Source organism: Mixophyes fleayi, chromosome 9 (assembly GCF_038048845.1).
Source record: "Mixophyes fleayi isolate aMixFle1 chromosome 9, aMixFle1.hap1, whole genome shotgun sequence".
NCBI lineage: Eukaryota > Metazoa > Chordata > Amphibia > Anura > Limnodynastidae > Mixophyes > Mixophyes fleayi.
This window is the reverse complement of record NC_134410.1, coordinates 24,056,876-24,078,207: the sequence shown is the minus strand read 5'-3', so window position 1 is coordinate 24,078,207 and position 21,332 is coordinate 24,056,876. Positions and strand designations below refer to the sequence as shown.

At 38.6% G+C, this 21,332-nt stretch overlaps 1 protein-coding gene across 1 annotated transcript; it reads right to left on the bottom strand.

The window, feature by feature from the left end:
* Positions 1-240: 240 nt before the first annotated feature.
* LOC142102240 (cytochrome P450 2G1-like) lies at positions 241-18,667 on the bottom strand. The gene is made up of 9 exons (XM_075186976.1): positions 18,449-18,667; positions 14,017-14,179; positions 13,416-13,565; positions 8,332-8,492; positions 7,717-7,893; positions 5,766-5,907; positions 5,080-5,267; positions 2,478-2,619; positions 241-755 (listed from the first exon to the last, which is right to left on the bottom strand). The coding sequence occupies exons 1-9, from the start codon at positions 18,626-18,628 to the stop codon at positions 574-576; spliced, it is 1,485 nt and encodes a 494-aa protein (XP_075043077.1). The 5' UTR covers positions 18,629-18,667; the 3' UTR covers positions 241-573.
* Positions 18,668-21,332: the final 2,665 nt, after the last annotated feature.

The window sequence follows — 21,332 nt, the reverse complement described above, 5'->3', positions numbered from 1 at the left end:
AACTGAAGCTGCATGTAAGCAAGCTTCCCTTGCCCATTGCTCTCTACCTTCCTAACTGCAGAACTACATGGAATTGGGCCATGGTGAAGTGCTAGTGAAAATGTAATGTATTCGTTTTTTATACTTTCCTGCTTTATTGTACTATCTTTTAGGCATTATGATGGCTTGCTGTAATTCCTGCTATATTTTGCAATTAACTATCTTTGTGCGTTGGAACCACAATAATCGCATTCGACAATGTTTATTGGCAAAATGGTTTTAATATGTCATACATTTGACCCCGTTAATTAATACGTCATCATTCATTTTGAACAAAGAGATGCTTGTAATGTGTCAATAGATCACAATAGCAATATATGTAAAAGTTAAAATACACAATAAAGTTCTCACATCCAGATATGATGTTACCTACTGAAGGACAAGTAATACATGGCACTATTTTCTAAAAATTTTGTACCAGTAATTGCAAGTACTTCTATTTGTAATGCAGTTGGCTACAAAGACATTCATATAACATTAAATCATTGTTACGTAGAAGCAGAGAAAAGATAACATAGTATAGGTAGTGCCCAATTAACGAGGGACAAATGAGCAGAGGTAATTTATTGGGACATTTGCAAACCCAGTCATTTTAGGAATGATGTCAGAGTCTGTGAAATGTGTCTCTGAACACAGTTTGAAGTTCTGTAAGATTGTTGTCAAAATCAGGAAGAGCTCCATTCTGGCCAGGCCCTCGCCGACACAGATCCGCTTACCTGGCAATTAAAAATGAGGAAATAGTGTTACATAGTTACATATATGGTTAAGGAAAGACACAGGTCGATAGAATTCTGCTTTCACAAATTTTAATTGTGTTGATCCAGAAGAAGGCAAAACAAAGCTCTCAGTATGACAGTTGCCAATTTAGTCACAGGAGGGGAGGAAAAATTCTTCCTATAGCCAACAATGGCAACTGTATGAATTCCTTGGATCAATCACCTCTGTGCTGTATTTTATTATTATTATTAATATTTATTTATAGGGTGCCACTAGGTATCCGTAGCGCCGTACAGGGACAGACAGAAACACGGTACAGGGTGAGACAGCACGGAACAGCTAACAAAAAGCACAGTAACTCAGAAGCTCAAAGTACAGCTAAATGAAAGGTGAGAGCCCCCGGGGTTAAAGAGAGGGGTAGAAGGGCCTCAAGTATGAGACAAGGAGCTGGAGAGCAGAGTTAAGGTGGTGGAGAACAGGAGGAGAGGAGGCCCTGCTCGAAGGAGCGTACAATCTAAGGGGAGGGTAGGACGAACAGAGACGCAAGGGTAGGAGGAGGAAAGGGGGAGAGCAGAGCGACGAGAAGGGAGGTAAGAGGGGGCTGTACCCTTGTATTTATAAATACAGATAGCATTTCTTGTAAGAAAGGCATTAGATTAATCTGATGGTGAATCTGCCATCATGTTAAGGCATTGCAAAGCTTTATGCTTCTTACAGTACAGAATCCTTTCATGTGTTGATGATGAAAACATTTTTTTCCGTTTATAATTGATGACCCCTTGTGATTTAAGACAAGTTATCATTAAAAGAGATGTCCTATAATGATTGCAAAATGCAAAACTGTAAAGCATACATTACTTTAGAACCAGTAAAAAACATTCATATATTTTCTTAAGAAATCATTTGGTTTGAAAAGGAATTGAACCAAAAAGACTTAAAAGAAAAAATATTAATTAACATAGCACTGGAATTTGTCAGCTTTGGGATAACAGTGATCCTGTCACATAACACAACTTTTGAAAACACCATACATGACCACAATGTGAAAGTATGACTTCATGTCCAGCACTTATATGCTGCTACAATATGAAATAAAATAATATTTTATCTGTACCATATTTCCATAACAAAGACTATTGATGCCAGCACTTTCACACCAGTAGGTTTCCAGTCCAAAGTATGTATTGTTACTTCTTTAAAATAATCTAAGCATGTTTACTCTACAGTTATCAAGCTAAAAGCTACATATTTATTTTAACTTTTATCTTCACACTTGGATGAGCTGCAGTATTTACTGATATATATGTGCAGTAATCACGAGCAGTAGAAATATTTCCACTTATACATACACTGTAAAAGCAAAACAAGTCAGATGTAACAACTTCATTTCTTCTTCAATCATAATGGCAGCCATTACAATGTGTAGGTTCCTTTACCAGTTTAGGTAGAGACGGGTTAAAAAATGTCCCCTTGTCTGGTATATAAGGAGGCTCTTCCTCTTCTCTTATACATACTTGCCCACTCTCACGGAATGTCTGGGAGACTCCTGAATTTGAATTCTGGGTAGTTCTCCCGGGACAGTAGGACATTCTCCCGCATCTACCCACTTCCTAGGGATCATGGTCAAACACTCCTCAATAACCTTCTGTCACATGATTCACATGTTTATTTTCAGATACTTAACATTTCTTAAACATATCTATAGTAACAAGGGGAAATACCTGTGGAAAATGGGATGGAAGCTTCCTCTTTCTTGAAGCAGCCATTTTCATCCAGGAAATGCCCTGGGTTAAACTTGTTTGGAGTTGCAAAATAATCAGGATCTCGAAGAGCACCGTACAGCATTGGATATATATCAGTATCCTATGAACAGGAGAAAAAATATTAGAACAAATCAATGCATGTACAATACATCAATACCCTGTGTATATATAACAGTATTAGTGGCACACTGCAATAAATGTGCAGTACAAACCTGCATAGCACAGCCAGATGTAGATCACCCATTAGGCGAGCTAGACTACCGCCTAGGGTTCAGTGACTTGCGGGCGCCTGTCTGCTTTTTTTCGTTTTACTTTTTTTATATATTCTGCTGAGGCATTGACTTGTTCTTGTCAAAGATTTGGGGTTGTAGGAATAGGTCTAGGACTCGGACCCTGGTCTGGGCAGCCTGAGATTATCAAAACTGGCCTTGGCCTAAAGGGGATTGGTCCAGCCATTGCTGTGCTTCATGGTGGTTGGTCCTGGGCCTGCCCCTCTTTCTCTCTTCCTCACCATTCTCCTCCTACATCATCTCCTCTCTTGTCCACCCCTCCCCTCCACTCAGCTATTGTGTGTACACATTTTCTTTTAATTCTACACACTGTGGATTTGCCTCCTACACTGATGTGTTGTGACTTATTACTCATAGCCCCCCATAACGCCTACTATTTAGCCTTGACCATCAAGCGTGTTTTAGAACTTGTACGTCTGTTTCCTACGCTATAGTAAACTGTTTCTTGATTTCATGTGTAACTCTCTGTACTTAAGAGGGGAGTAACTTGAATGTATTCAAACCTATTGCCAAACACTTTTTTTGGCCACTTTTTAATACTTGATCTGCTGATAAATAGCTATTCAACACATATATTTTCTAATATATATATATATATATATATATATATTAGTTTCCAGATACTCAAAAAAGTCCCTCTGGCTCATTACTCTTTGGCAGGCTATTAACGTCCCCAGGACCGGCCACCTTACTGCATACAGCCCCAGATCTACAGATCCATTCCTCCCTTCCACTCTTGGTTTGTCCACCTTCTCCTGCAGACACCTGACATCCTGCCAACTGCCCTGATTATGGTGAGGCAGTAACAATTTTGGATGACTGCCATACTCAGTCGAGATTTTGTGCTGACTGCAGGGACAGTCAGAAGGTATGTACCACTTTCGACTGCTCTGCCCAGAAAGTGGGAGTTGTGAGCTCCAAACAGTAGTGTACCAGCATTGCCTGTGTATTTGAAGAGGATGGAAAGGTGTTGGAGAATGGCCTAGCAATGGCTAAATGATAATCATCATAAAAAGGCAGCGGTTATGTTCAGTCTGGCAGAGTGACGTGGAAACATCCCTCTAAAGATCCTGTATTTTCCCCTGTTATGAACGGATTGAAGGGCACTTATCTTGGCCACATGAGGTCTAAGCACAGTTGGTGAATTTTCTGTTAACATGCGGGAAAAAAAGTGTCAGCAAAAATATGTGTAGGCACATATCTTATGATACATACACTTTAAATATAGTATACAGATGCATCTAGAACACTGATGCGACACACATTTATATAAACTTGCCAAAGGCCAATTGAGACTCCTCCTAAAAGGCGCATCTTAAATAGGATGCATCAGAATGGGTTAAATCAGGACTGAATCAGGAGAGAATATTCATGGAATTGAAATCTATTTCTATAAAGCATTTATACAACATCTTCATCCAGTTGGAAGGATTTGTTTGTGCTCCCAATCAATCAACATATTAATTTTATATAGTTTTCAAAGCAACTTACCAGTTAGCTCACATACACTATATAATACCCTATCAGCCTGCAAAACTCCTCAAACCATCAAACAACAACTTAATACTAAAGATTCTCTAATTTTAATCGCAAATATTGGGAAATGGCTTTCTTGGCAGACATGACACCCTGAAACAACTGCCAACCAAAGCCATACAAATCTCCAAACCGTCAACCTTAGTTCAAAACTCATTTATTTACATAGCATTTATAATAAGCCAATTACAATTACCTGAATTCATTCTTTGGAATCTTTGGTTATCTGGTACATTTTAATATTGATTAATTTATTTAAAGACACATTAACACCATTAATGGTGTCCCCATATAATTTCTCTAATTCCGTTATTTATATTATATAAAATGTGTACAAACAAAGCCAATTTGAAGGACAATTATTGTTCATGTTGTCTTCTCAGATAAGACCACCTCCTGATGTGTGTGCTAAAACCCCGGCCTTACACACACAGACACAGAAAAACACACACACTGGTGTGATCATGCTTTCTGCATTTTATGTGTGTCAGCGTATCTTACATATCAGTAATTTTGGTATCAGGATTTATTGTGTGTCACTGTGTTTCACGTTAGATAATTCCTACTTGTCACTGTTTTATGTGTTGGCATTTTAGTGTCACTGTTATTGGTGTCAGCATTTTCATCATAGAAATTTCATAACACACACACACCACTGACTTTCTATAATGCAGATAGAATTACATTGCTCCACACATGGGCAACTCATGGACAAACTTTGTAAACATAATTACCTTTGGTATAGTGTATCCATGTAATGTGACATCTCTTACGGTCTTGTGTGGGAGATTAAGTGGGAGAACATCACTGAATCTCTGGATCTCGTGAATCACTGCATCCATATATGGCATCTTGCTCCGGTCTTCAAAACTTGGACCCCGATTGTCCCCAATGACACGATCTATCTCCTCATGCAATTTGGCTGTATGATAGTAAAGGTACTTAGAAAACCTAAATGCTTCTTAATGTCTCCATTTATTATCCTAACTATCAAGAGATTGCTCAGTGTTTTATAAATCTCCTTGTGGTTGATAATTATTTTTCAGAAAGGGCATTTAAAACATATTGCTGCAGAACCAAACTAGTATAATTACTAACATATTGTAATACATTAAATTGTAAGTTCTCAACATGGCCCTCTCTCCTACTGTCTTCTATGCCACTTCCACCCTGTCCACCTGTGCATTCTTGTATTTTGCCCCTTGCATGTTTTATACAGTCTTTGTGTTTGTTCTATACCTTGCCTATTATGTCTTATGCTTAATTTCTTGGTATTGTTGTATTTATGCTTCTTGAATATTCTGTATTTACATTTTCTTGTTCTGTATTTTGCTTGTTGGAACTCTACATTTATGTACTAAGCTCTATTTCCCCAGTGTACGGTGCACTGGAATTTTATGAATAATAATAATAATTATACCTTGTATGTCAGGATATTTCAGAAGGATAAGAAGACCATGTCTAAGGGTGCTGGTGATTGTTTCTGTTCCAGCAAAAAAGAGTTGAAGTACTGACATCAGCAGGTTCATTGTGTGAAATTCAGAGGTTGGTTTTTGGTTATCCTGGTAATAGAATGTCAATATTAGCCTGCTATCACAGCATCTGTGGCCCACAAGTAAACGTGATGCTTGATAATAATCTGATTTGGTTGGAAGATGACCGCTATCTGCTTGTGTATGAGCTATCTTCTGATGTCACACAGGCCAGTCATGCGTAAAATGATCTGGCTGCTCTATGCTAGAGGCAGAACCAACAGATCTCATCCAATATGGCCACATATAATTATAGGCAAATTGAACATTGTTCCTATTACTTGGCAATCATGCCAAACATTAAAACTAGAGTGTTTGTGTCAGATTTAATATAGTCTACAATCAAAAATTCAACTTCAATTCAATGTTTGCATGTCATCTTGTTTCCTCTCTAAAGTTGTCACATGGTGTATATAATTACAGATACAGCAGATTCTAGCTGTCATTTTCTAGAATGCACTAGATGAACGATAGCTGGAATCTGATTGGTTGCTCTGAGCCTCATACTCAGCCTCTGAGTCTCATAATAATTTGTGAGAAGATCAATTGCAGAGATCCTTAATGTATTGTTTCCTATCATACATATTCTAGTAGTGTAATTATACTACAGTATATGGACCCTTGTAGTCAGAGCTAAGCCAGCTACAACTAAAGATTCAATATCCATCACCTATAAGCTCAAAAATAAAACAAGTGTACTGTATCTCATAGTATATGTTACCCTGTAGAGTGGTGGCTCCCATAATACTGTTTTACACTTTGACCCCTATTATGGTTTTTTCATAGCACTACAGTGATAGGTTACCATAGAAGTTATTTGGGCAGTAGCTTAAAGATAGCAAAGTGAACCAGGTTTTCCCCCCATCAAAACACAATGCTAGAAGGACATTCACAAAATATAAAGTGAGCTTCGGCTGAGGATCTTGCTGTATGTTAAACTAGATAATAAAAAGTAGGAACGGTTTTTACTGTTTATTACAATTACTGGGCTAATGAGGCTTTTGTATATATAAATAAGTAATCCATTGTGTATTTGAAAGAATTATGAATGTTTCAGTGGATGGTCAGGTACACAAAAAAATATGTGGCGGGCCCATGTTACTATAGTTGTAATTCACTGTGTAGAGCTGTCAGCATTTCAAAAGCATTAGCGTAGCTGTAGGTGGGAACTCTAAACAACATTTTGTCAATAAAACCACCTTCACTAATCAAGTAGAACCACGGGGCAGCACAGTGGCCTAGTGGTTAGCACTTCTGCCTCACAGCACTGGGGTCATGAGTTCAATTCCCGACCATGGCCTTATCTGTGTGGAGTTTGTATGTTCTCTCTGTGTCTGCGTGGGTTTCCTCTGGGTGCTCCGGTTTCCTCCCACACTCCAAAAACATACTTAGGTTAATTGGCTGCTAATAAATTGACCATAGTCTCTCTTTGTGTGTGTATGTTGGGAAAATTAGACTGTAAGCTCCAATGGGGCAGGGACTGATGTGAGTGAGTTCTCTGTATAGCGCTGCGGAATTAGTGGCGCTATATAAATAAATGATGATGATGATGATGATGATGATGATGATGATGATGAAGGTATATGATGACCCGAACTTCTGCTGTTCAAGAGCTAGTCACCCCTGCTGGCAAATGCCGCTTTACCATTCATAAAAGCCTGGAGAACTTTGGAAATATAAGGTCTGCATTGAATGACTGTTGACCCAACTGAATGAGTAGGCTTCATCGACAACTTTCTGCATCTTAGGGCATTGGTGGTTTGTTGATAACATGTAAAATTTGTGTGATATTTCCCTTTAAGATTTGCTAAAATATGTTTATTGTTGTATGAAATATACCTGCTTCATTTTAATGAGAAAACAGTCGATATAATCACGTGGGTTTGCGGGGTCCAGTGTTTCCTCATTCAGTTTCATCCTCTCAGATACAAACACAAGCAAAGTGCTTAAGAGTTTGTCAATTTTGTGGTGGGGCCCAGGCACGAAATTCATTACCTCTGGAAGTGTGTTCTGCAGCTGGGAGAGTAGCAAAATTATAAATCAGCAATTACTCCCTGACACTAATTTCATGTCTAGAGTTCCTGTAATTAACATGTTTTAGAATGCAATTCATTTCCATGAATTATATAGCACATCCATTTTAAAATATTACTGTGCTATGAGAAATCCCAACATATACCATGAATAATTTATTTATTTTAATGGTGCCAGTACTGTTTAAGTTCTGTTATTAAATTATGACGCGATTCTCTGTGAAATCCGGGATGCGGGAGAAATGCCATCTCCCCCGGGAGCCCGGGCGACTGACCCGAATTTCAGGAGTCTCCCGGACTTTCCGGGAGAGTTGGCAAGTATGCTCTTAGTTCTCTACTGAATTGAATCCTTTTTTAACTCCAGTCTGGTCATTATAGAACAGAAAATTTATAACCTCTCCTCTCAAATAAGGTCATTTACCTGTCCCCAGGTGGAATTCATCAACCTGAATATTTCATTAAACATACTGATAAGCTTCAGAAACTTTAAGTCGTCATAATCAAAACGACTCCCAAACACCACAGAACAGATGACATTTGAAACGGTCTGGATCAGGATATTTGTGGGGTTGATCTGTGATTCTGTAATAGAAGAACAAATAATGCATTTAGGGGCATGAAATTGCAAACTTGCAAACTTAGGGGCCTGATTTATCAAGGCACGTATCTGCTGATTTTGAGCTTATCGTATGCAAAATCAGTCTGCGCATGCCCAGAACCAGGAAATGTATCTGTAAACGTAGCCCTGTCCGCTACGTGTTCATACACAAAGGACACTCACTACAGCCTACGTATTCGGGGATTGAACGGGGCGGGGAAGGAGAGTTCTGCCATAGGGAATTTACAGTAAGTGTTTGGCAAACTCAAGCGCATGCAGCCTCATCCGAATCAAGCTCCTTGAGTCTCAAAGTTACCTGTTTTTCTGCTGGTTGTCTTGCACTAGCTATAGGACTAGACTAATTCCCCACAAGTACTGATGTCCATATTGTGTGCATGCTTTAAAATTTCTGCAATCACAATCACCTAGGGATGGGGTTGGGGGTGTACTGTTTTTGCAGACCCTATCTCTCTAAGGGGACTATGCTGGGGTTGGATGTAATTATGGTAGGGGTATCCCACATTGTGGGTGCCACCAGCTCCGGCTGGTAAAGCCTAGTGCTGGTACTTGTAAAGTTGGGGAGACCGCACAGTTTTTGTCCGTCCCCCCCACAGATTTTGCTAGTACCAGTCTAGGCTGGTAGATCTAGGGTTAAGCTGTTTGGGGAGGGTGGGGGGGAGCACAGTATTTCTTTTTTAAAATGTATGTATTGACAATTTATTTTTATTTTTTTACTGTATTATTTACTGTATTGTGTCAGCAGCTTTATTGTCCCAACAGATTCGGCGGCTGTCCTGTCAGTGGGTCCAACTTTACTATCTGTCGACAGACACAATGATGCTCTTTAAACCACGTAGACACTCTGAACCTGTCGACATTCTGTCTGTTGACAATCTGACTGTCTTTTGACTGACAGCAAAAAGAACAGACCGCATGGCACTTTATAGGAAATGATGATTCTAAGAGAGGGGGCTGAAAAAAAACCCTCACGTAGTTGATAATAGGCCATCTACTATAATTTTCTGAATAAACATAACTTTTCTGGCATACATGGAAAAGTAAGATACATTTATACTCCAGTACAAAATTCTAAATATTTTTATTAAGGTGTTGTTCCTCTTTAGAATGTTACTGGCATGAACATAGCACTGAGTGCACACATAGAGTGGCCTGGTGTAAGATTAAACATGGGTGTTGTCTTGGATTCTCTGCCTTCTGTGTTTGCTTTAAACTCACTGTTGCTGCATTATGTATTTTAAGAGATTGGAACAAGAAGAAGTAACTTTTCACCTCAATTTCACAATTTTTTTTGCTGGCTCTATGACCTGTGACCTGATTTTACATTTTGTTATTGCTTATTTTTTGCGGCTGAACTCTTTGATCGTTAAATATCATTTCTAACTTATCTGTGCATGCTGAAGCCAAATCATACGTCTTCAGTCTTTCCAGTGGCGTAATTATTGACTGAACTTTTAAGCAATCCAAAAATCTATTTACAAAGGCTGATCTTTCTTACTAGACAAAAGAGTTTATTTTGAACATTCTTGCAGTGGGTGGGAAGCAAACAGTTTTCAGTTTCATACATTGTCTGTTGCCTAACTATTCAGTACAAAATTACAATCAATGTCTGTTATCCCTAAATAAACTCCATATTTATTTCAATGATCCCAGAGCCACACAGCATAATTGAGAGCAAAACATTTACTGCCCATTTTGATGTTATAAGTAGAGATGCTCGGGATCGGTTTTCTGAAAACCGAGCCCACCCGAACTTAGGGGCTCGCGACTCAGCTCGGTACTTTTGCGCACCCTCGGATCTGAATCGTGGCAAAACGTCATTGTTGCGTTGTCAGATCTCACAGGTTTTGGATTCCATAAGTACCTCCCTCCCCAGGAAATCCAGCACCGTTGCTCACACAGAAACAGGGGTAGCAGTGTTTTTGTCACTCTCCAGTCTCCAGTGACATTGCTCAGTGCCATTATTCACACAGAAACAGGAGGGGTAGCAGTGTTTTTGTCACTTGACAAAAAAATGACTGGAATTGACTGGAAATTAATGTTATTGAGGTTAATAATAATGTAGGAACAAAAAAAGAGCCAATTTATGTGATTTTAGAGAAAAATAGGGATCCAAAACCAAAACATGAAGTTAATCCAGTTCCAAAGCCAAAACCAAAACACAGGTCAAAACAGATCAAATTGAAAGCAAAACTTGACATGAATTGATAATAATTCGTATAAAGCAATGACTCTACATAAATGCATATATTAAGAATATATGAATGGGTTTGGTTTAGCTTAATGTAATCAGTTTAAAAGTCACATGACCCTATTTGTACACAATATAATAATGTAATAGTTTCATATTGTGTACAAATAGGGTAATGTGATTTTTAATGTGACTATACCAGGAGAAAATAGTATTTTCGCAGTTAATAATTGTGGGTCACATTTTCCATATAACATGTAATGAAATACAAACACAAATATAAATCACATAAAATTATATACAAACATCTATTGTATTACTCTTTAACGATCAATTGGAAATCTCCTTTCCTGCTGCAGTAGAAATATCAAATAAGTATATAAGAATAGCCATCCATGACTTTATATAATGCAGCCGCGATTCAATTGATTTAAGTGCTATCAGCTGGAGAGATCAATATGCATTCAGCCAATCAGAAGCTGCTACGCTGTGCAGCTTTTTTCATCATCACTGCATACTGTAGCACTATCTGCAGATGTGTACACCTCTACTTGTGTTTCCAGTACATGAAGATGTCTTCACATCTATGCTTGACACTCCTTCTTATCCCTGTCCCACCTCCCTAGGCAATGGCAACGATACTCAAAAATGTCTATATGGAAGTATGCGTATACATTTTTGGTGTGCATGCAGAGTATAGAAATGCATATTTTACACAGAAAAACAGACATATGTCCACCTTTTTTTGAGCCTGACATTCTTTAAAAAAATCTTAACATGTAGATTAAAGGGATACTTTATACTGCTAAATTTAACATAAATAATTGTATTCAGTAAAACTCGTAAAAATTGGCTCTGGTGAGAGGAAGGCTACAGAACATGGTTTATAACAAATGCTTTAGACTGTAAGCTCTTCTGACAATATTCATGACACCCATATATCCACACTTCAATCCATCCTAAATGCTGCTTCAAGACTAATCTTCCTCTCTCACCGTTCTACATCTGCTGCACCACTTTGCAAATCCCTACACTGGCTCCCTGTGTCCTCCAGAATCAAATTCAAATTACTCACCCTTACCTACAAAGCCCTCAACAACACTACCCCTGGAGACATCTCAAATCTCATCTCAAAATACTCTCCCTCCCGCTCTCTTAGATCTATCTATGACCTTCGCCTTGTCTCTTCTCTGGTAACCACCTCTCACTCCTGTCTACAAGGCTTCTTCCGTGCTGCTCTCCACTTATAGAATTCCCTACCACGCTCAATCAGACTTTCCCACTGCCTTCAAATATTTAGATGCTCTTTGCAAAACCCATCTCTTTTTTTTAGAGGTGACCATATGCCTGATAACACTATTCACATTAATGCACCCTCACAACTGTCCCAATCTCCCTCTGAACCACATTTGGTCCTCTTGTTTCAGCTGTGCCCTCTTCCATTTAGAATGTAAGCTCTCTAATGAGCAGGGTCCTTCATACCCTTTGTTTTCATGTCTGCGTTTAGTTTGTCTACCTTGTATGTCACTGTTTTATGTATGTTCTGTTTTCCCTACTGTACGGTGCTGCAGAGCACTGTGGCACACTAATAATCTACGATGATAAAAATAATAATAATAATCTTCTCAGCCAGGCCCTCATAGAATTTCACACTATTTTTTCTGTGTCCGTATAAAGGAAAATGTTTATAAGCTCCTGTTCCGCTGGTACTATGTCCCTACTCGTATTTGTAAAATGCTGCCCTAATACTCCGATAGATGCTGGTGTGCATGCTCTGGTGTGGGCACGTTCCTTCATATATGGTGGGACTAACCCCGTTTTGGCGGGATATTAAATCCTATTAGAGTCTATAATTCAAATGTCCTTCCTTCTGGATCCAAAATTCTTTCTCCTCTCTTTGGGTTTCCCTTTGGCTACCAGACACCAGAATAAATTGGCCCACCACATTGTTTCAGCCGCCACCTGTCAAATTGCTGCGGACTGGAAATAAACTGCTCCCCCATCCATTACCACTGTTATCATCAGACTCTGGCATATCCACCACATGGAATTCATGTCTAGTATCAACAATGATTCTTCCAAGTCCTTTAATAAAGTTTGGGACCCATGGATGTAATACTTCCAATACCGCGCCCCCTTTTCCTGATGCACACATCAATACTGCTCACTACCATCCCTTTCCACCTCCCTTCCTCTCTCCTAAAGACGGATCCTGTTACTCCGTCCTTTCTCTCTCTTTCTCCCTTCTACCTGCTTTCCTTCTCCTTTCTTTCTCAGTTCTTTTCTTCTCTCTACCCTTATCTCCTTGTCCTTTCTCTAGCTCCTTATTTATTCTGTTCTTTCCCTTAATCTCTGTATAACTACAAAAATTCTCCGGTATCTCATGATTGATGCCTCTGTTTGACCTGACTACTGCATATCCAGTTTTCTTTCTTTTATACTTATTTATGTTTTTGTACATTTATGTGATATACCTCTTTGCTACGCCATGATGTATTATTGTCAGTCTTCTGTTTAAAGACCGTTTAATAGAAATACATTTAAAAGAAAAAAAAAAGAATTTAACATGTTTTACTTCTATATTGTTATCAATGTGTGTTTGCTATAATCCCTTACTGTACCAAGCTGTGGAATATGGTGGTGCTTTATAAGATTAGCATTATATTTTTATGAAATACAGATAATTATATAGCCATACGTTTCAGTGATCTGAGTTTCTCTTTTAAAAAATGTGCTTCTTCCTGGATTCTCTCTTCAATGCTCCTCTTTCCCATTCCAAAATTCCTCAGGGTCATCAGTGTAAAGCGACGTAGCTCTTTCCAGCGCTCCCCATTGCTGAGGATCACCCCTGTGGTTCGAAATAATTCTCATGAGACGGAGCACTTTTTTTTTTCTGCAACCCCATCCTTATCCAATAAACATTATCTTAACAAACTAAAAATAATACAGCTGAGGAACCTTTTTTGCGTATGTTGTCCTTTAATGATAAAGTGTAAAAAGTAATTTTGCTTTTTAAGGTTCAGCACACATTTTAAGATTATAGGAACTCCATTTGAGGAGAGAGATAAGGGTCATCTATCCAGTGAAGGAAGTATAGAAGTCCCTATCTCCTGTGAGATGTGAGAAGGTGCGCGCTAAGTGTATGTTAACTGTATTTTATGTTTGATCATTCTAAGAGCCTATGACACAACTATACAACTGTGTGACGCTGACAGGATAGTCAGGCTCTATCCACATCAGAAGCCTATCTTGAGAACCAAAATGTCAAAGAGGAATACAAAAAATAATCCAGGATTTACCATATCCTTGGAAGATTCTGTCCACTGATGGCATCTTCCCTCGGTCACTAAAGTCATCTCCTTGGTCAACAAGAACTTCTTTAACCATTTGGTAGCCAGTGAGAATTACTGCTGGACTTGACCCAAAGTAAAGAGTATATATTGGCCCATACTTCTTAGATAGCTGTAATTACACAAAAAGAAAGTGACATATTAGTTGCTATAGCTATAGAACACCATTTAAACTGAACATAATAATAGCGCCCAAAACCAGTAATAAAGACAACAATTGAATTATAATAATGGAGATTGTACTACTCATTGTCTATGATTTATATAGATCATATATTTATAAACAGATTTGAGATCATTCCAATATCCAATGATCCTTTTGTATTTGAGAAATGCAAATTCCAATTACAATTTAATAATACATGTATACAAATGTATGTGAACTACATAAAAACACAGACTCACATATCCCAACGAAAAATACAATCACTTAATAACAAATCAAAACACAATTGTGTCTACCATTGATAAAAATAATCTGAATTAAAGTAAAAAATGATAAGCCACAAATACAAATGTGAGCTTCTTTATTCAGGCCTGAAAGCATGGGTGCAGCATTCTAACAAGAATCTGAACAAGTAATGCATTTACACAGTCTTATATACCTTTCTTGTTGCTGGGCAGATTTTAGCTACACACCCTGTCCTCGGACTCCCCCATATACAGTGTTTAACCTTGTAGGGGTCCACAAAACACCTGGTTTCATCAGATTTCTCTTATGACTTGGAATAACCAGGTACAGTAATGTGTCTAATCTCAATTTTTGTTAGGCAGCAGCTTGAGCTGACTATTCCTTCTACAGACTATTAGTGCAGTGACTTAGCTAAAAGTTGTTAATCTTGGTGCCAGATAAATAGACAGAAGGGAATGCCCCACTGGTAGCATACATTATTTTCTCTCATGACCGAAGTTATTGAAGTCATCTCTCTAGCACTAGCCAGGGTCATGGGGGAGAGGTTATTGATAAAGCTGGAGGTTATTACCTTCATATGATAAGATTTGAAGTTTTCTTGATTAAGTAAACCCTTTAGCCATGAAGAAATGAAGGTGTATGATTTCATCTCTGGTAGGAGATTGATCTTGTGATCTAGGTTTAAGTGCTCTGCAAGCATGGCCCAGGAATAGCTGCTCCTCGGGAACATCTGGGGCAAGTTGGGAGAACAGTTATCTGAGACAGGGTCCAGGTGGACAGGTTCTACTGATTTAGGGATTCCCTTGATTCTGAGACTATTCTTCCTTGCCTGATACCATGTTTTCTTGATTTTCATGCATAGCAGTAAATTGTTGGTGGGATTGTGACATGACTTATTCTGCATGGGTCTGGTATGAAACAATATTCTCCATTATCCTCTCCAATTGGTCTGTGTGGGAGCCAAGGGAAGTCAATTTTGACTTAAAAGTGTGAAGGGCATGTTGAACCTCAGCCTGCACTAAAGAACAAAAATCTTTCATTTTTTGGATTATGGCAAGAAATTCCATGTTTGAGACAAGAGAAGACTCGTCATCATCCAAATCCCAGTCCACGAGAGACTGTGAAGTGTCTGGTTTGTCTGGTCAAGTGGAGCATGAGGATTTGTTAGAGTAGTAGAATACCCTTTTTAAGAGACTTCTTGCTTTTTGGCACTGTTGCTTATGACTTTCCGGGGAGAAATGTAGAAATCAGACAAGGCATGTCAATATGTTGAGGGACATAGTGAGCTTAAAGGGTGGAGAACCATCAGGTCGGCAGATCAATAGTAGATAACAGGTATTCTTCCTCTAATAGCTGGGATGTATACTTTGCAGCTCATGAATATTTACACTTATTCCATCAAATTATACTCCACCATTTAGGGAAGAGAGAGGGAGGGAGAGAGAGAGAGAGGGGGAGAGAAAGAGAGAGAGAGAGAGGGGGATAGAGGGGAAGGGAGAGAGGGTGGAGGAGACCCCCTCTGTTGTTGATGGCTCTGCTCCTTGTGTGTACCGGTGCTGGTAGGGTTACCTTACTTGGATGTCAGGAGTAGGATGACAAAGCTCTGTACACCAGGAATGCGATGTGGAATCTAGCGTGGGCTGCAAGATGGTGATTTCCACGCTGATCTTCAACCCTTTGTGGGGGACTTGGCAGGGTGGTCTGTAGGACACTCTCAAAGTTAGAAATACTGTAGCTGTGGGCCGCTGGTTCATTATCGGGTGACTCAACTGCTCTGCTCAGGGGTCTGGTTGCAGACATGAAGTGCATTGGAGGTGCTCAACCATCTTCCATTTTCTCAGGATCCACTGGATGATGAGCAGAGATCAAAAAGTGCAGTGATGCACGGTCAGCACCTTTAGACTGGCCACCAGCAAGAAGAGTGCAGGCTGACTCAGAGCTCCATAGGTATACACATGCTGCAGTGTCTGACGGCTCCACTGGTGGGGTGCTAAGCTGCAAGATGGTTTGTCATTGTGGTGGGCCAAGATGGACCCAAATTGCAGCTATGTAGGTAACCCAAGATGTCTGAAGAGTGATATAGGTGGTTTATAGAGCAAGTGAGAGGGAAACACTCAGGGTAAGATTAGATATGTAACTTTCCATTGGAGCTCCAGTATTGCACATATTACATGAATGGCTGCCAGACAATGCCCAAAGACACCTTTTAAAAACTGCTCTGAACTGGTATTTGGTGAGGGTACACCATTCCTACGCAACAGTCAGATGCTCCCTGTATTTTGCCTCACTTTAAAAATATTCCCGAATCAGAAGTATCAGGCAAGATGCTCTGTTCAACCTGTTAGACAGGTTAACCCATTGCCATTTACCGAGCTAATCTGATTTTGATCTGTGGATTTTACAAACCAAACTACGCTGATTGCTGACAATATTATGCCACAGCAAAACTGGAACTGGCGAATACTTGGCCATTACCACCAACTCGCTTACCCTGGAAGGCACCAAAGAAAAAGCCATAGAAAAAAATTAAACAAACATACCTCATACTGATCAGATACTAGCTTCTCCACCACTGCTATCAGTTTAGAAAACAGATTCTCAGCTTAACTCTGACTCTTTACCTTGTAAAGCCTTGTTCAACAGGAATCTTTTAGTAATATCCACTCTGTCATGCTCAGCTAGAGCCTGTCCTGTCCTTCTGTTGCATTTCTAATCACACAGTATATGGTAGCAAAGCCATTATCATGACTCAGTATATGGCAGCACAGCCATTATAATCACACAGTCTACAGCAGCAAAGTCATTATAATCACACAGTATATGGCAGCACAGCCATTATTCCATGATACCCACCCAGTATATTTCAGCACAGCCGTTGCTCCATTATCCCCATACAGTACATAGCGGCACAGTCAATCTCTTGCTATCATCAAATATGCTTTTTACATATCATGCAGTATCATACAAGCAGTATACATACAGCATCATAGAAAGAGTTAATGAGCAGGGTTAAAATGAAATTATGATAACTCTGATAATAAAACCTGAGCGTAAACAAATCAGTTACAATTAAATGTAATTTCACACCTGTGCTTTAGCTAGAGGGGCAAAGAATAAAAGCAGTGCTACGTGCGCTAGATTTTACGTCACGTAAGTGACTTTACTACCATATATATCAAGCAACGGGAGCCTGCGGGGAGGTGGGCGGGATGGGGGGCGGGCCTCCAAAATGCGCGTCATTTTGGACCCGCCCCCCATGCCATCATGACGCAAACGCGTCATTTGACAGCGTGGGGCCGGTGAATCGCGGCGTTTGGAACGTAATTCTGCCCACTTCAGGGAGATTGCCACACTCTCCCGGGAGTCTGTGAGACTCTCGCAAAATGCGGGAGTCTCCCGGACATTGCGGGAGAGTTGGCAAGTATGGGCAGATGTAGTACTTCTTTTTAGATCACCGCACTGCAGTGCCCTTGTGAAGCTCTCATGATGCAATTCATCTTCCACAATTGCAGGGCAAATATCATGCCAAATCAAGCAACCAATTTTTTTTTGAATCTGTGAAAAATATAAAGCAGGAACACACCCAGAAAAGCAAGCAAACAATCCACTTGTCGCACTGAAAAATAGACAGACAAAATGTTTGTGGGCCAAGTCTTACCACTAGTAGTGTTGGGGGCTTAAGAGGTATGCAAGCCAATTGTGCTATACAGAAACATTAGTAAATGCTTGGAAAAATTGTTTAGCAGGTGAAATGCAGTTAAAATACATCAGTAAAGAAATGTAAGCTTAGATGGAATAAACATAAGTCTATAATGAAAATAAAACAACAAAGCAACGATGGCCAACCAGGTGGTTTGATAGGTCTTTATCTGTCTGCCAACATATTGTCCTTCTGTATGTCTCTTGTGGATTTAAGGCTCTTCTTTATATTTTGCAGGGCACATAAAATCAAATAGATGTGGCACTGACCTTATTTAGAGATTTTACCAGCTCTCCTCTCTTTAAATGCAACATGTTTCCAATAACCGGGAGTGGGGTTGGTCCAGGTGGCCAATTCCTCTTCCTATACATTTTATCCCATGCTGAGTAAATGAACATAAAAGAGATCATCAGAACAAGCAGTAATGTTACAAATGCTGTAATGTCCATGTTGTAATTAGGTGTAGCCAGAACTAACAACAGCCTAATCTTCGGTGTCACTGCGTATTTATATCAGAATCTGTTGACTTTACTGCACTGATTGTACAGTATCATAGTTCAGAAATGATTGGTGAGGTAAAGTTGTCAGAAAGCCAAAGTTTGTTAAAGTTCAGAACAAGTACAGTCAACACAGTTTCATGTCTTGTACATTTCAAAACCACTTGAGCGTTAAAAGTACAATTTAAACAATTGTTATTTGTTTTTTGTGTGATTAAAGGGCAACAAACAGACTATAAACAAAGAAAAAAATGATTAGAGGGCTGCAACTGGTAAAAATATAACCATGCCAAACACGATGCTGAAAAGGTATATTAAATAAAATGTATTTATATATAAACAGTATAAGATCTAAATAGATGAAAGAGTATCTTAAAAATACACATATAACACTCATATAAAAAATGACTGAATGTGAGCACAAGATGATAAAAACGAACACAAGTGTAAGTTGTGATAACAACACTGTTCCAATAACTTTGAAAAATGATAAAACTCAAGAATTCGTTTGATTTTGTAATCTCCAAGATCACTAATGAGAGTTCAACTAAGAAAATGACATATAGAGACTCTTAGGGAAAGTCGTGTTGTGCTGATGTAAATAGATAAAATAAAGTCTATGAATATTACCCAAATGTGCACCTTTTGTGATGAGTGATCCAAAGTACTTAAATACAGAAAGATACTGTTCCAGTAGGCAAATTAGATGTTTTGTTTCCTTCAAATATGTGCACAATATAAAGGATATTTGGGCCAGTTCACCCAAATGATGTCTGTAATTCCGTAATTAGAACTCCTTGCATGCTTTCTGCAAACTGATTTTTTTTAAGGGTCCTGGTCAGTCATTGAAATGAATGAAAATAAAATTAACTTCCAATTTAGTGGAACAGAATGTAGATATTTATCACAAACAATCAGACTTTGAATTAAACATTTCTATATTAACGTTGCTTTATCATATTTAAAAATAGATGCAAATTAATTATAATGGGAGTGTTTATATGTAACTAAATATGTTTACCTTGCTATCATTCACTCCTCGGCAGCAAGTTGCTATGTATGGAGGGAGGTGCTGCTCTAACTAAACAAGGGCAGAAGAAAAATAAAATTAGTATACTAAGCATAATAAAGTATAATAACTCCTCCTTTAATATTATAAAAATTGTAATGAAAAATGTCTTGCTGATACAGGACAAAGTCCTCAAAAGATTTCTTCCTTAGATATTTTAGAGATAGATGTCTTAATTTGAAATATACAAGTAATGAATCACATGACGGTTTTATATATACACATATTTTTTTTTTTCCATTTTTGTTTTGTTTTGTTTGTTTGTTAGTTCATATACTCATTAAATTAGTGCTTTGATATTACACATTTTTTTTTTTTTAAACTTTCTGCAGCAACGTAATTTCCAAACTAACAAAATAATAGTATTGCACACATCAACAGAGACACTTCAGTATCTCCGTGTGTATACATAAAGACCACGTGGTCTAATAGTGTCATGGAATCACACAGGAACAATGGGATTCTACAGTCTGCCTGGTTTAGTTCAACCCATCACGGTGGTGCAGAGTCTAACACGGCAAAGGTTTTCCTCAGGGACCCCTGCAAGGAGCTTCTCTGCTTCGCTACACAGGGTGCAGTTTTCCCGATGGGTACCAGGCGAGACTGACAAAAGAATAAGATGTTAAGCAACAAGGAAGGACCAAAATTGGTCAGGATACAAGGTTAACTTGAAGGGTAGTGAATACAGGATTCCAGGATTAGCTGAGAAGCATATAGCCCTGTATACCAGCATCTGCTAAATAGAAAAGAATACAGGATATCAGGATTATTTGAGAAGTATATGGTGCCATATACCAGGATCACTTGAATAGGAATGGATACAGGATAACAGAATTAGATTAATAGAAATTTATTGGATTTCCATATCTCTCATTCAAATCATTTTAGATTATTTTTTATTCGGGTAAGATATCCCTTTTCCCAAGATATTTCTAAAATAGGCCATTAGTAGTTTCTCTTTATTTGTCTCATCCAAATCAGCCCAATCTTCATATCATCCATGGCTTTACATATCAGTGTTGGATTTATATATTTAGTGAGCTTTGGTTAGCAAAGTGTATTTCTATCACTCATATATCCTCACTGATTGGATCAATATACTATATTTACATCTAACCCCTCAAGAAAAAGCCATTTGCCCACACCATTTATGGCTCTACATAGATGTCATTGTTATTATACTTCTACTAGGAATTTAAGTTGAGGAAATTTTTATATACCTCCTCTGTTTGCTTCCGTAATAGAGATTTGCATCCCCCTTACATGGTAGCTCACAATAGTAATATTCAAATAGTGTAATTGGTGGTTATAGATAATATAAAGCAGACAGACTTTTGCCGGCATTCACGGCTGCATCGCCGTTTACGGCTCTTACTTCCGGGTTATGATGTAAGAAATTACGTTGTGACCTGACCTACATTTCACCATGAGGCTTTCTCAAGGGAATCAACCAATAGGAGACACTGAAATCTTCATGTTTTGACACACAATGAGTACATTTTATTTGGGGAGGATCACGTGTATGTACAATTTTTTGGAGGGATCACAATAGAATATAGTATTGTTGGAGAAATTATTATATTGAAC